At 38.8% G+C, this 16,444-nt stretch overlaps 1 protein-coding gene across 6 annotated transcripts; it reads left to right on the top strand.

Annotated features, from left to right (window-relative positions):
• The first annotated feature begins 11,755 nt into the window (after positions 1-11,755).
• LOC149836012 (uncharacterized) lies at positions 11,756-15,509 on the top strand. 6 transcript variants are annotated; one of them, XM_090008918.1, is made up of 6 exons: positions 11,756-12,075; positions 12,475-12,544; positions 12,645-13,769; positions 13,861-14,243; positions 14,419-14,479; positions 14,664-15,509. In XM_090008918.1, the coding sequence occupies exons 3-6, from the start codon at positions 12,807-12,809 to the stop codon at positions 15,333-15,335; spliced, it is 2,079 nt and encodes a 692-aa protein (XP_089865044.1). In that variant the 5' UTR covers positions 11,756-12,075; positions 12,475-12,544; positions 12,645-12,806; the 3' UTR covers positions 15,336-15,509. The 6 variants fall into 6 exon arrangements, with proteins under 6 accessions (XP_089865044.1, XP_089865045.1, XP_089865042.1 ...); XM_090008919.1 differs by lacking the exon at positions 12,475-12,544 and having other exon boundaries at positions 12,786-13,769; XM_090008916.1 differs by lacking the exon at positions 12,475-12,544.
• Positions 15,510-16,444: the final 935 nt, after the last annotated feature.

Below are 16,444 nucleotides of genomic sequence, written 5' to 3'. Positions count from 1 at the left end.
AACACTGCATCTATGTACGTGTCTTTAGCTATCATCTTTCACGTCAGTTATTTATGTCTTTGTCTTTCACAAATGCCTATTTTAAAAATAATTTGCCAGAGCCAATCTTTTGTACTTTTGCAAAACAAGTGTGTTTATTTCTTTGTTACCGATTAAGCTTCACACACTCGACAACAAAGAGGGGCATCCGTAGGTACCCCATTTTAAAATGAGACATTTCATATATTGAGGAACCATTGTTGTTGGTCTACTTCAAAATAAGGTTGATTTGAATCTTAGTTTTTGCCTTCAAAATAACATATTTGTGATTTTTTACCAAAAGGAGAATTAAAGTAGAAGATTTTAGCTTTTCAATAATACAAAAACCAGCCCAACTTGACATTGAGATCAAAAGTTATGGATAAAATAAGTTGTCAGGAACTAACGACATATTATATGTCATAAGTATTTTCTAGATATGTCATCAGCTATAGGCCTTTTCCGTGTTTTTTGTTAGGATTTCCCTGGCAACACATGTGACTTGTCGTCAAGAGCTTGCATCCACATAAAGTGTCGTCATCTTCTTTTGCTAACAACACTCAGTTTTTGTCATCATCCCACAATGTCACACAGACGGGCAACCCGACAAGTATGATACCCAGTCAAGTAGTATTCATTGTGTGCCTCAAAATAGCAGGGGGGCTCAGCCTTAAACATGGTTTCTAATGGTTTGAAGATAGCAGGGGGCCTCGACCTTAAAAATTGTTGAAAAATGCTAATTGTATATTAATTATTGTTAGCAATGGCCAATGTATTGTCAGCTCTTATAAGTTTGTTATCAAATGAAAAAGTAAGAATGGTGATTTCTTGCCAACAGAAAGAACATGAACAGGCATGTGCCATCAATAATAAAAGCATTTTTACAAAAGCATTTTTTTATGACACTCGGATTGTCGTTAGTAGATCTTTAACGATGTGTCATCAATAGTTAAATGTACGTTTTGGATGACTCATTTCCCCCAAAAGGATCATCTTTAGTGATTATTTCATATATTCATGCATTTCACGCATTTTCTAACTTATTTTCTTATAGAAAACCAATTAACTTTTAGAAAGACCTACCCAGTCCTAGTTCTTAGGATCATCATATAGATAGATGGTTAATAGGTCTATAGGCCAATCCACAGATTAATGGATTAATCTGAAGCCTATTTGACGAGTGTGTAAACCGTCCTTACCCCATCCTTTTCTCCAAGTAGCACCCTTAAATCAAGCGCTATCTTCAAAATGTTTTCATCTTTTCGATGCTTTTGTTCAAAAAACTTATCTATGTCTTTGTCTTTTCAAAAGAAGATTTTGTCTTCACAAAACATATCAGCTATCCTATGATTTAAAGCGATAAGACATTTGTTTCATCCTTTGTCTAACCTTGCTTAGTAAAGACTTCTCACTCACAGTTACTGAGTTTAAGAAAAAACCCTCGTGTAAAAAAATATACTATCTTAGTCTTCGGTCCAACCTCGTTTGGCAAGACCCCTTTGCTTATATAGATAAGCATCACAAAGATATCCTCATGTTCATTTATGTATGTGTCTTTAGCGATCATCTTGCACTGTCAGTTGTCTATGTCTTTATCTTTCACAAAAGCCTGTTTTAAAAATAATTTGCCAGAGTCAATCTTTTGCAAAACAAGTGTGTTTACTTCTTTGTTACCAATTAAGTTTCGCACACACGATATTAAAGAAGGGCATCTGTAGATACCTCATTTTAGAATGAGACATTTTATATATTGAGAAACTCATGTTGTTGCCTTACTTTAAAATAAGGTTGATTTCAATCCTATTTTTGGTCTTTAAAATAACTATTTTACAATTTTTTACCAAAAGGAGAATTAAAGTAGAAGATTTTAGCTTTTCAATAAGACAAAAATTAGCTCAAGTTGACACTGAGATCCAAAGTTATGGATAAAACAAGTTGTTAGGAGCTAATGACATATTATGTGTCATAAGTATTTTCTAGATATGTCTTCAACCATAAGCCTTTTTCGTGTTTGTTGTCAGGATCTCCCTGATGACACATGCGACCTGTGAAGAGCTTGCATCCATATAAAGTGTTGCCAACTTCTTTTGCTAACAACACTCAGTTTTTTTCATCATCCCTGTTTGTTGTCAGCTATATTTATCGTCAACACCTACCACCAATCTCAAGACATGTGCCAGTTGGAGAAATTTTCTGGATCCTTATCTCCACTATATTTCAAAGTAAGATAGAAATATTTCCAAGCACTAAACCAACAGACTAATCTCACCCCTAGAGTCACTCAGACCAATCATGTTGATCCATCAAAAGAACTAGCCACTAGAAGCTTTTCCTATCAACCTTGAATGAATCTAAAAATGCAAATCCTGATTATTCAAAAAACGTGTATCCAGATCTGCAAGATAAACTATAAAGATCACCCCTTATTCTACCATCTAGAGTTCAAGTCATAGTTGTATCTTTACTTTGCCAAAATTCTCTAATAACTAGACTTAGCCCACCTAGCCTAGTGGAACCTATCTAGCCTAGCCTAGAACCCAAATCTCTTATCTAGCCCTTCTTTCAGAGCTCACACCTAGCCAACGTATTTTCCGTGTTTCACGGTGCTCGTCAACAATGTAGAAAGGGCTACCTAAGCCTACAGTGAGATTTGGTGCATTTTATTATATATTTATTCATTTATTATGTGTTTTTGAGTTTGAAATTCTCTAACCGTGGTATACCATGTTTTATTTATTTATTTATTTTTTGAGACTTGGTGGCTTATGCCATCAAGCTCGCCTTTTTTTAAGATCCGCATATAAGGTACATACTTTTTCAAGCTAAAAACCTATATATGAAGATTTCAAACTCTATTGCTAGTTGATCCCTACTCAATGGAGGAGGAAAGATGCACAACCTTCTAGAACAGACCCCACAACTCTCAAAATTTGGTTCCAGATTCTAGACCACTCTTCTAATTTTTTTTTTCATGAAAAACCCCTTTTTTGTTTACAAAAGTTTGAGATCCACATATACAACCTTAACAATGTTCCCAAAATAGGTGAAAAGCAGGCATCGGGGCACCTATTCTAACTGTTCTAAAATATTTTCTAGCCACTAGCATAAAAAAATCTAGCAAAACAACAATAATAACATAAAATGATCGAGAAGCAGTCTTTTTAACGCCACCAACTTTACCCTGATCTGATGAGTGGTTAGAGAGAAACAACTTTCAAAAGACACATTGTTTGGTTATTAGTGTTTGCATGACAGATTATTGTCCTGATTTTGGAACTTAAAAATGAGGACACTAGAGAAGTTTTGGGTTTTGACTCAAAATGGAGAAGTTCTAAGTATGTTTCTGAGCTTTCCATCAAATATAAAACTAGTGATTTTCTAGGTCTAAGAGTTGAGATATGGCCTTAGAAACAAAGATTGTTCTACATAAAAAAATAAGAAAAGTGACTCTTTTCTCTATTTCTACGTGTTTTCAGAGACCGTAGAGGCGGAATCTGATTATGTACTGAAAATTAGAACAATTAAGCCAAAGATTTTCTTTTCAAAAAGTCATAGAACGTGAAAATATGACCTATGAAAAGGGAAATATGACTATGCCAATAGCAGAGTAAAATAGGATAGAAAACAAAAAAAAAGGATCTTTGGATCCAAAGTGAATCCAATATCCATAAAACAAATAAAATTCTATTAAACTATCTAAAGTTTACTATAGGCAAACATGATTAAACTGTCTAAAGTTCCAAATCCCCCACCAATGAAGCGAAAAAATCCTATAAAGTTTTGCAAGTTCCATTAAACTGTGAGACACGATAAGAACCAGTGTATTATACTATATCATATCTTCCAGGATTTACTTGACAAAGGTGATTTTCAACTCACTAGTGAAGTACAATCAGCTGGAAATAAAAGTCTTGGTATCTATTACCAATCCTTTCCCAATCTCATGGTGAATAGTCAGCTTGTATCTGATCCCCAACTAGTTAAGGATGAATGCTTGAACTTCCTTTAGAGTCTCTTTTTGGAAGATATTGATAGACATGATGACATGCATATGGCGAACGGCTTGCAGGTCTTTAAAGATGAGGATGCAATGCTTGTTAGCCCTATTTTGGATGAGGAGATCAAGATGGTTTGTTCGAAGCCAATAGAAAAAAGGCTCCTAACCCGAATGGATTCCTAGGTATATTTTACCAAAAGTTTTGGAGCACTGTTGGCTCGAATGTTTTCGCAGTCATAAAGGACTTCTTCAAAAAAGTAAAATTGTGTGAAATGTCAATTCTATTCATGTGGTTATTATTTTGAAAGTTATGGGTGCCCAATGTCTTGTTGATTTTAGACCAATATTCATTTACAATTTCTATATAAAGTTATTTACAAGGTGCTGATAAATTATTTTGAATGTTGGGAAAGATGAGACTTACTCAAATTCGTGAAATCCTCTTTGAAATTATGGAGACATTTGCAAGCTTCAATCATCCTTTGCCCGAAGAAAAGGTAAAGTCAAAACAAGTTTCTCAATCTTCGTAGCTTGCATCGCACCACTGCGGATTCCAATATGCAATCAAAGATAAAAACATATATAAGCACCCAATCAAAATATTATAAGAAATTGAAATAACGATATTGAGGATCTAGGAAAATACCTTTTTCAGACTCAAAGGTATGTTTTATTGTTCAAGCTTCTTTTTGTCTGTTAGCACTTCACATATATATGAGTGCTCTTCAATAACGTTGGGACAACGTATCGGCAAGGCTTGAGTAGACGTGTTCTTACACGGCCAGCACATAGGCTAGTTTCCATTTTTTTTGATATTTTTTAGATGATCAAGATAATGGGGTAAGCTCCTATTTATAGAGTTCATAACAAGATATGAATCACCAAATTTTCTTGTTCCAAGTCTGATCTAAATGGATCTATATCTATCCTAGATGAGGATAAGGCCTATCCAAGAGAGTCTTCTCGAAAGAAAGACTCCTTCAAGAAGAGTCCTTCTACCTTGGCAGACGTGCAGGGCATTGGAATCAGATAGGGATAAGTCATTTGGCTTATCTATGTGTTTGGTGCAACATACAAGGTTCTGCTCAGCCGTCTTATAGCGGGTGATACTCTACTATGCCATCCTGTAACAAACATCCTTGCATTTTGTCGTCCAGTAGTGGACAATGTCCCGTTCCGTCGTTCAGTAATGAACGACAGTCTATTTATCGTTCGAGTGTGAGAGGTGTCCAATTCTCGCTTAACACTTGCAAAACACGTGTCTTAAGATGTTAGTAATTGGGCATCATAAAATTTTAGTATCTATAAATGCCCATCTTTGTCATTAATTGTAAGACCTGCAACATTTTAAGGAATTTAAAATTTTATAAATGTGCATTTTTTATTATATGAACAACAACACGAGTTAAATACTTGATTTCATGATTGGTTGTGATTAAAGCAATTTTAAAATAGAGATTTTTAGGTATTAACGCATTTTTGGAAATTTTTAAAAATAAAATGTTTTTTTCATTTTGGATCTAAAGTCCAAATGGGTCGACCCAATCTAGTGTGTGTTTAATGTTTTAATTGATTAGTATTTATTTCCAGAGAATTTTATTTTTATTCAAATGCTAACTATTTTTCATAGTTTGTTTTCTTTTATTTTATTCATCATAATAATCTTTTTTTATTTTTTATTGTGTAGTACGGTTTGTATGGGGACCGATCCATTGGGTTAGAGACCCAACCCACATCTAACATCAGCTGAAACAAGTTGTGAATGTAGTAAAAGTACAAATCCAAACATTTATCTGTGCAACATCTAACATCACAGGGAAGATGGATACTAAAAATACAATAACCTCCATTCAAGCACTAGTAATCCTCGTAAAAGTGTGAATTCATTTTGGGCAGGAGATTTTCATCATCCTACTGAGAATGTTGTAGGTCCATGCAAAACACCTAGAAAGGGTAAACTTGTCCAAAAAAGTAAAAATTCTGCATTTTTGGATAGGAATTTTTTTTGGCAATTAGTTGGTATTTGCATGAATGCGCCAAATTTCATGAATAGTAGTCATTTTCTGTTAATAATTGGTAAAAACATGTTAAAACTTGATATTTTTAATATAGTTTTGTTTTTTAAAATATCATACTATTCTTCAATAAAAAATTTGGTTGTCATAAAATTGCGATATTTTTCAAAATATCACTATATTCGTGACAGGTATTCAAATACTTATTTTGATCTTCAATCTTGTTTCTGAAGCCTGAACCAGCTAGGAAAACCACTAGGTTTGAGCTAATTAAACTGTGTTGCCAACTCTAATGGGCTTAACTAATATTAACACATTTTTGCAGCAACGATGGTATAAATGCAAGGGATCTTGCAGATGATGATGTTAGCTATTGATCATCATCTCTGGTGGGACCCTCATCCCCTGACGATTTTTACTTCTCATGGGCGGGGACCATGTAGAGAAGGAAGAAAGTGGTGGACTCACATCCTGATAGTTTTGGAACAAGAATCTCAAGGTAGGCATATCGCATGGTGGTGGGTGAGCCATTGGCATAACATGGGCCTGTGGTCCCTCTTGCCCACCCCTCTTATCTCGAGCACTTGCTTAGAAAGTGTGACAAATATCTCCATATTAATTTTCAAAAATATAACAATATTTTCTCAGTTGTTTTAAACAGCTAAAATATGACAATATATTTCTCTATATTTTGAAAATTTCAAAATTTCTTGAATTATGGTGGCAGCATCTCATGAAAAAAATGATATTCATACTTTCACATGTCTTTTTATTTTATTCATATTTAATGCATATTTTATATTTAAAACATATTTATTTTGCCCGTAAGTAACCGACAAAATAGGGCAGAGATAAAAGTTTTTGAATGTTAATAGCCGTTTGATTGACATTTTGTTCGTCCTTCACTGTGCTGTGTACAAGTATTGAAGACATATCTGTACAAGTTTTGTAGGTCGCCATTTTATTCGTAGGATGGCCACCTCCCGGCCACCAGGTGGCTTACATAGAGGAAGAAGGCGGTGGAGATGGGAGGGAAGCAGGGGCTTGGGCGCTGAAACGATGGAGACGGGCGGGTGGGACAGGTGAGGGCTGCGGGAAAGGTTGAGATTGATATTAAAAGTAATCAGATGGTCCAGACAGATCTGGAGATTTTGGACCCTCCTTGCGTTAGACGGTCCCATCTCTCTCGCCCTCCTCCAAATCCATCTCTCTTCCTGCCTACCTGTGGCCTACGATGTTCTCTATCTCTCCCTCGTCCTTTTCCTTCTCTACCACAGCACTCTCCCGCCCCTGCCCTTGCCCTTTTTTCACTCTCTCTAAGCAGTGCCGGATGATTGCCGGCCATTTCCAACAACCATCGAGTGACTGTCTCTCCCTACCTTCCCTCCGACGACCCACCCTGCTCGCCTCTTTTCTCCACTGTTTTTCTGGCTGCAGGCGGCAGCCAGGCATCTGATAGAGAAAATGGGTGGGATGAGGCGTTGAGAAGGGTGCGCCATCGGTGGGAGAGAGAGAGAGAGAGAGAGAGAGAGAGAGATGCGCCCACGACGTCTTTAGAAAATGATCATATGAAAACCGCCGAACCTGGCCACCAATATAGAGCTAATCCCTTATCTCGTGCCTCCCTCTCTGTGTCTTCTTCCAGCGCTGACTGCCGCACTTCCTTACCTCCGGCTCTGGCAACCGCAAATCTCCCTTCCTCCGGGGCCGGCGACTGCAGAGTCCCCATCCTCTCTCTCTCTCTCTTCCTCTAAAAAATGAACGTATTGAACAACAAAAATTGATGCCTTTTCCTAAATGCCTTATAACTTTCGAAATTAGTTTTTTAAATTTTTTAAGTTGTAAAAAGACTTTTCTATCTTCCAAGCAAACAAATTTCTTTTAGATATGCAAACTTTCATCTAAACATTTAAATATTTAAATTTTTTCATAAATATAAATTTTTTTTCTTAAATACATATTTTTTTCTCCAACACATCACATTGAACATCCTTTCACTTTTGCCACCTTATACAATTTTGTTAAAAGGAAGCTCACACATTTTGTAGATATTTCATAACTATGATTTGCAAAGGTTTCCAAAATGTACTCACCTTTTTTAAATTAAATACTCTCACATTTGTAAATATTCTCACACATTTGCCAATATCCTCCTACTTGTGCCTCCTTATGCAATTTTAGTAGGAGTTCATACATTTTAGGACCTTTGCTACTCATGGTTGTGAATATCGTATTGTATTTGCGAATGTCGGGACATGTCAAGCGAAGGGCCTCGTGCCTGGTATTTGCAAAAATGTGTCTAAAGATATAAATATTTTGAAGAAAATTTACATATTTGAATATTTGAAAAAAATTGCTTGCGGAGGTTAAAAAGGCCTTTTATAACTAAAAATTTATGAAGAAAGAGGATGGGAGATTTGTGGTTGTCTGCTCCTAAGTGTGGGAGGTGCGAAAGAGGGAGAGCTTTCACATGTTTATCTGGATTGTATTGGATGGTAAGGCATGGTGGGTAGGTTTGGCTTGTTTTGTAGTGGGCAGGTTTTCATGTCTATATATATATATATATATATATATATATATATATATATATATATATATATATATATATATATATATATATATATATATATATATATTGTCAGTATCGGCTTAAATCAACTTGTATGGGATGATACGTATCCGCATAAAATTGACATGATACTAAACTAAATCAGCTATTTTTTAATAAATATAAATAGTGCTTAAAATTATTGTTTTTTTATGATTTTAACAACGGTTAAGTTCTGATTGACATGAAATATTTTTTAATTATTTTTTTAGCCGATTCACAACAATTTACTTCAGAATCAATATCGGCTTATTCACCTGAATCGTACCAATACTGACAACATTGGTATATATATATATATATATATATATATATATATATATATATATATATATATATATATATATATATATATAGTAATGGGTCAGTGCTAAACCCATTTGTTGCTAAACCACATGCTAAATAGTTTTTTTCGGTTTTTGCATTTTATTTTTAAATTCTGACCGTATGGATGTGATCTATATGTGTACTTTGTTTCATGGGGATCAGCTCTTGAAGTGTTTGATTCCAACACATGGGTGGGTTTTTATAAAGTTCGAAAAATCAACTGTTCAAAATCTTTGTAATTTTTCGAAGCTCCAAAAAAATATTTTTCTTTTATAACACATGATCCAGGTGTGGATTCTTATATATTTAGTGCATGAGGCTTGTCGGTGCATCCTTAGGTTGAAAATGCCTAACTAAAATGTAGGTGGGTCGTGCCTAACCCGAACCTGAGAATTGCCTATCGAAAAAAAAAACAATCCTACCTAAAATCTGGAACATTGACAAATTTTACTGGTTAGATTGTAGCCATCAGAAAGCAGTGAGAAAATGAATGAATGGTAACAAAGCCCGAAGTGGAACCCAAGAAAATGATGTAAATGGATGTTTTTCTGAAAATTGCTAGGTGCTATGGTCCCTTTTCACCCAGGACCAACATGCAAAATCTACACTACTATTTTATTGTTTGCAATGTTGTCCTTTCTTTCTTTTATCAATGGCCTTCCTTGCAATGATATGCAAGTTGCCATTGGTCAATTTGGCAGAGGCGGTCCTCCATTACCATACCCACCTAGAAAAATGTCTCTATGATGTTCTTGGACAAAAAGATTATGACAAATTGTAGCAAGCACTGTAAAAGAGGCCAAAGCTAACCAAACAAGTTTACTGAGTACTAGGTCCTGAAGAAGCTTTGAAGATCCTTTAAATCATGGCACAACTCAACCAAATCATGTTAGGAGGAATGCACATGGAGGGGTGGACATCTGGTCAGGTATCCCAGCCAAGATAGGCCAGGTTTGTGCTGCCACCGCAGCTCAAAGCTTGATAATTATAAGTCCTTGCCTGAGAAGTAAATGGATCGGGTTCGGGTAGGAATAAAAAGCTCATCTCAGTGTAGCATGACCCAGTCCGACCCGTTCAGTAATTGGGTTTAAAGAGCTTGACCTTACCCACACCAAAGGCCCAAATGTAGACCAATAAGAACAGGGCCCAACTCGAACCTAACAAGAGAAGGACCAGGCCTTTGGCACTTCAGGAACTATGTCCGGCAGAGTCAGATCTACCCAATGTCTATCCCTATACCCATGACCACCCCCAAAAGCCATTTTCCATGACCAGAGGCCAGGGAGGATCAGGTGCAATGTAGTTGCATACTTTTAGTGTGCGGTTGCACCTGATCACCCTCCATCATTGCTAGGGTCCCACAGCTGACAGGCTGCATCTTAGAGATGGGAGTGATCAGGTGCAGCAGCACTTCAAAAGTGTGCAATCACATTGCACCTTATCCTTCTTTACCAAAAGCTAGCACCAATGTTGTTTTAGCTCCTTTTATGTAATACACCCCCGTCTCGTCTCAAAATCCTGCCCTTCATCCCCGCCTCCATCCTCACACGGGTTTTAATTTTAACCTTCATTCTCGTTTCATGTCCTCCATCCCTAATCCAAATAGGGCGAGGCAGGGCAGGACCCCGTTTCCCCTCAGTCCATTACCATCCCTAAAGAAGGATCGGGGACGGGGCAAGGTGGGGTGGGGGAAAGCGTAAGTCCATCCCCGCACCGGTTTTGATTTTAACCTCCATCCCGCCTCTATCCCCGTTTCATGTCCTCCATCCCCAATCCAAACGGGGCGAGGCGGGGCAGGGCCCCGTTTCCCCCCTGGTCCACTGCCATCCCTAGTGGTGGTGGGAAACACCTCAAATTAATGAGAAATGAGAGTCATGAGGGTCCCTTTCCTACTTCACAATGATCGTTTATATTTTGATCGTAAATTTACTGTGGCATTTTCAAAAGCCAATATATAATATACCCCAAAAAAATTGACAGTTTTAAAATATATCATGTTTTCGTTGTGAAATTAGAACGGTAAAAGCAACTTTTGATATTTGTATTTTTTTATATTTCAGAATATCTTTCATACATTTTCATACTTTTATAATTGCCGATAATATTTTCCAAGATTTTCATGGATAAAACCAAATTTTGTAAAATATCACGAGATTTTACCCCGCCAACCTGTATTTTATATTGGTCTTAATTTGTTCACTCGATAACGACAGAAGAAAATCTCGGTCATCTAATAAACAGGGCGTTGAGGAAGAAAGGATATTCAAAAGCATGCCCTTGTTCTGCCAGAAAAGTGGCCAGGATCCAGCAACCAGCAATAGTACGGGGAGTTCAATCCTACATTCAATTCTAGTCATCTAACCAACGGCTAGGATTGGTCCACATTCTCACCTTGATGTGGACTGACCGTAACCGTCCAGATGCATCAGCTGAATCGCAATATAGGACACTCTGTCTCCTATGTCAATGAATGAGATCCTTTTTATGTAAAGGAGGGGCAAGAGGGTGGACATTGGGGGAAGGGTGGGACCACTGAATGCTAAAACTCAAAAGGGCAAAGAAACAAAAAAACAACAATAAAATTCACACCATATGGAAGAAAAAGATGAACAATGGATGAATAGAAGGCAGGAGAGGGAGATTGGAGGGTCCCACGGATTGGAGGGTGGTCATACACATAGTACAGCAAATGGCTGTGGCTCCTTTAATACGATTTTAAATGGAATTGGTTGGAAATGGTGGACCACAAAGGGGTCGGCCAAGACAGCCCCTATTTTTAGAAGGAACTGGTCAGGCACATCATCCTCTCCTCAAACCCTACTCTGCCTGCCCCTCCTGGCTTTCCCCTTCCCCACTCTCTGAGCCTCACACCCCATAATCACACAAGGGAATGCTTTTTGAGTGTCCTTTTGGGTTGGGGTTGTGAGAGTTCTTTATTGGGGATTCGTGTACCAAAATCTCCTACTTGGGATGCCACAAATCTGCTCTATAAAAAAAAAAAAAAAGAGAGAGTACACCAAAGATTTTGATTGGAAGTAAAGGGAAAAAGAACATCTCTGTTCCCCTTCTGCTCTTCCACAGGATACTGGCCTGCAGCACTAAAATTATTGGTAGAATTCCCAGTCTCTCTCTCTCTCTCTCTCTCTCTCTCTCTCTCTCTCTCTCTCTATATATATATATATATATATATATATATATATATATATCTCTCTCTCTCTCTATATATATATATATATATATATATATATATATATATATATATATATATATATATATATATATATATATAGATAGATAGATAGATAGATAGAGTGGTACTTCCACTATACCACCCAATCAGAAATCAAATTTTTGCAACTTTTCTTTTTGTATGATTAATGGTGTTTCATCAATTTAAAAGAGGGGAGTGATTCATCATTTCATTGTGACTCATACATATCACATCAATTTCCTACTTCATCATACTAGGTAATACATTTGTATGTATCGACATGCTGTTTGCTCTATAGTTATCACTGTAAGATGGTGGGGGCGGGTAAGAGGGGAGGCGCCAGCATCCAACTGTGGCTGACACTTTAGGTATCGGTTAAGATACCCACCTAGAGATGAGCTCTTCCACAATCGGTAATGGATTGTCCTAACACTTCGCACCCCTCCTGTCCTTTGCCTGTTTATGCAGGTGGACACTGGAGCGAGAGAAAAGAGGAATTGGGGTCTTGGTCAAAAACTAGCTTTGTTTCTTCCCCAAGTCTCGTCTGCATCTTTTAATAGACTAACCTCCTGAAGTTCATAAAAAACCAAAGCTTTTGGTGTTGTATAGTTCCCAGCTTGAAATCAATTTATGGGGATTGAAGAAGGCTTGTTGATCGATCGAGGCCTGCGATTGCGCGCGATCTCTGAGCACGGCGAGTTCCAGCAAGACCAACGTAGCAGCCATCATCAGCAGCAGCAAAACCTTCATCATCAAGGTCCCAGTGAGAAACAAAGAGCACAGATCCATGGCTATGGTGGTGGCTACTCAGACTTCACCATCAATCCAACCATCCCCAACATGGTGGATGAGGCCATGGAGGCTCCGGGGATCATGAACCCCGCAGAGATCTTCAACCTCCAAACAGGCATGGAATTGCTCAGCTTCCCTTCCAAAACAATGAGGGATTCCTCCACCTTCAGGTCTTCAGATGTCTTCAAAGGCTTCTTTGCAGTGAACCAACAACCAAAACCTGAACAAGATCCATCATCATCATCATCAAAGGCCGCCACAACCAACATAGCCTACCACCCTCTTTTCAACCACCACCAAGAGTTCCCAGGCAGGTTTCAGGAGGATTCCTTATCAAGAGGAGGGCCATCTGCATCTGCTACAACCATCGAGTTCACCAACCAAACAGGAGGGCTCATCATCAACCCCCAGCCAGACTACTACCAACGCCAGGGTCGCCACGGTCTCTCCCTCTCCCTCTCTCCGCACAACCCCACCGAGCTCAGGGTCCAATCCTTCGAGTCTGCTGCTGCAGAAGACCTCAGGTACGAGCTGGCCGAGTACCGCGGCCAACACCACAACCAGCCAGCCTCTCCCTTTCAGTACCGCCCCTACGAGCTCAAGAACTCCAAGTACTTCCCTGCCGCGCAGGAGCTTCTGTACGAGTTCTGCAACCTCGGAACCAGGCACCATTCCACCAATCTCAAGAAGAGCAAGCAACCATCCGTCGAGGACTCCTCACCCATCGATCCCTCTCTCTACGCCGTCGATTTCCTCGAGCTTCAGAAGCGTAAATCCAAGCTTATCTCCATGCTTGAAGAGGTTAGTTCCATTCTTCAATCCTAAGATAGTGATCTCTTTCAAAAAAAAAATCTTTATGGGATTCTGCTTTGGTGAGTGTTTCTTTTATCAGGTTGATAGGAGATACAAGCACTACTGCGAGCAGATGAGAGGAGTGGTGGCGTCGTTAGAGGCGGTGGCTGGGGAGGGTGCAGCAGATGTGTACTCGTCTTTGGCATCCAAAGCCATGTCTAAGCACTTCAGGTGCTTGAGGGATGGGATAGTGGGTCAGATCAAGGCCACCAAGAAGGTGTTAGGGGAGAAGGATGCGATTGCACCGGGCACCACCAAAGGGGAGACCCCAAGGTTGAGGCTTCTGGATCAGAGCCTGAGGCAGCAAAAGGCGTATCAGAATATGGGGTTGATGGATAACCAGCCTTGGAGGCCTCAGAGGGGGTTGCCTGAACGCTCAGTGTCTATCCTTCGTGCCTGGCTATTTGAACACTTCCTTCACCCGTAAGAACAATGAATCAAAACTCCATTCTCTCCTCTCTTGCATATAAGTATGGTCATATTTTAATTTAAAAAAAAAAAGCCTATTAAAATGAATGAATTTGTTGGTCCCTTTTTCCTTTTGTGGCTTTGTTTCTCCTCCTCCTTATTTTAAATCTTGTTGTTGAAACGAAAACAGGTACCCAAGTGATGTTGATAAGCATATTTTATCTCGGCAAACAGGACTATCTCGAAGCCAGGTACGTTGGTTTTGTGATATTCTATCATGAATTAGATGGACAAATAAATGGTAGAAGTACCAAGGCTACCATGAATAAATTGTATGCGGGGAGCATCTCACTGTGTGTCTGTGTAGTACCCCCCCCAACATCATGAATGTTTTCTGACAGATTCATGGGTGGTTAATTTGATACATGGTCGTAGGTATCAAATTGGTACATAAACGCGCGAGTGAGGCTGTGGAAACCCATGATAGAGGAAATGTACCTTGAGGAAGCAAAACAGCAGGACAAGGGGACAGTGGGCCAGGACAAGGAAAGAAACCCTAACCCTAGCCCTAGCCCTGGCCTACTACAGCCACAGCAAGCGACCAATGAACCACCTCCACCGACAGTATTGAACGACTCAGATTCTCTTTCCTCCATTATCAATGGTGATCAGGATGCCAAGAGGAAGGTCACCACTACTACCATTAATAACAACAACATTAGCAACAAGAATATCAATGATGCCATCAGTATTGACCATATGAAGAGCAACCAACAGCAGCATACCTTCGGTGCGGTGGACTATGATTTCTCTTCATACACCAATGGCGATTCGTCCTCTTCCCAGCGTCAATATGCCAGCAGTGGAGGTGTGTCCCTCACATTGGGATTACACCAACATAATGCCAATGTGAATAACTACCATCACTCTCTCTTCTTCTCCAGAGACAGCAGCAACATAGATGAGTGCCACCCTCTTCAATTCTCAGTTCTTGATGAAGGTGAAGAAGTGCAAGGGAGTTCTGGCTTTGGGCCTCAGTCCCTGCCCTCCTCTTACAGGAATGGTCATCTTGTTGGTACCCAATTGCTGCGTGATTTTGTTGGCTAGGAGGAGCAATATACCTCTCCATAACACGAAATACCACCAGTAGAGGTATCAGTTATAATTAGTATCCTTACCATGTACATTTTATATTAGTATAGTTTTGGTTAATGGGGATGGGTTAAAAAGAACATGATATTTGTATACTATTCTTTGAGACAAAAATAGTGGTTTTAGTGGCTGTGTTGGTTTTTTTTTTTTTTCCTTTTTGTGGTGTAAGTTAGTTACTGCCGATATTGCCGATGGGCTTATTATTCTCGTCTTTTAGTGCGTTAACTATGCATATTCAGTTGGAGCTTCTAGTATTGTTGCAATTTAGCGTTATTGCTGTTCGCTACCTACGCATAGTAAAGGAGCCGACTCTGAAAGGTTTTGGTCCCCAGCTATACGTAGTAGCTGCAGTTTAGGGACCATGTCGTTAGACTTGACTTTGATTATTCTTTTTTATTAAGCTTATGTGAGCTCACTTATGGCGGTTTTCTCGTCATAAGTAGGGCTGGTAAACGAGCCGAAGAAGACAAGCTTGTACTGTTCAAGCTCTGATCGCCACAAGAACGAGCCCAGCTGAGTTCATGCTAATAATGAGCATGAGTAATTGAACTGAGCTCGAGTTGGCTTGTCTATAGAAAAGATACATTGCTTCGGAGGTGGAACTAATAGGATTACAAAAAATTAAATTGGCTTAGAGCCGGAAGCAATAAGATTTTATCTCTAAACCTATTGCTTGCAAACCAAATGATTCAATCATTTGTTCTACACTATATTATAGGATATACAACTTATCTAATATATATTTATTACTACTTAATGAGCTCATACGAGCTGATCTGAATGTCTATTGCTCATGTTTGGCTTGCCGAGCCTATTTTATGATTTTGAACGAGCTCTTTATGAGCCAACCTTGAGCCGCGCGAGCCACCAGCAGCTCTGCTTGTCTCTCAGCCTAGTCATAGGTGGCCTTTAGTCGTGTTCATGCATGCCTATGAGTTATTAATCATTTCCGTGTGCCCAAAGGCATAGAAAATAGAACGCTATCTCCTCTTGTCATTATTTTCAGCTACTCCTGTTACATCTCTTTTATGATGTAATGCAACCACCATTACGCGTTGCTGTGA

This window comes from Nuphar pumila, chromosome 6 (genome assembly GCF_984573655.1).
Source record: "Nuphar pumila chromosome 6, dmNupPumi1.hap1.1, whole genome shotgun sequence".
Taxonomy (NCBI): Eukaryota; Viridiplantae; Streptophyta; class Magnoliopsida; order Nymphaeales; family Nymphaeaceae; genus Nuphar; species Nuphar pumila.
The sequence above is the reverse complement of the archived record's forward strand: the minus strand, read 5'-3'. Positions and strand labels throughout refer to the sequence as shown.

Coding starts and splice junctions, on each gene's coding strand:
- LOC149836012 (XM_090008919.1), top strand. CDS start 12,807: ATGGGGATTGAAGAAGGCTTGTTGATCGATCGAGGCCTGCGATTGCGC. Junction 14,244..14,418: donor TTTGAACACTTCCTTCACCC/GTAAGAACAATG, acceptor AAACGAAAACAG/GTACCCAAGTGATGTTGATA. Junction 14,480..14,663: donor CAGGACTATCTCGAAGCCAG/GTACGTTGGTTT, acceptor ACATGGTCGTAG/GTATCAAATTGGTACATAAA.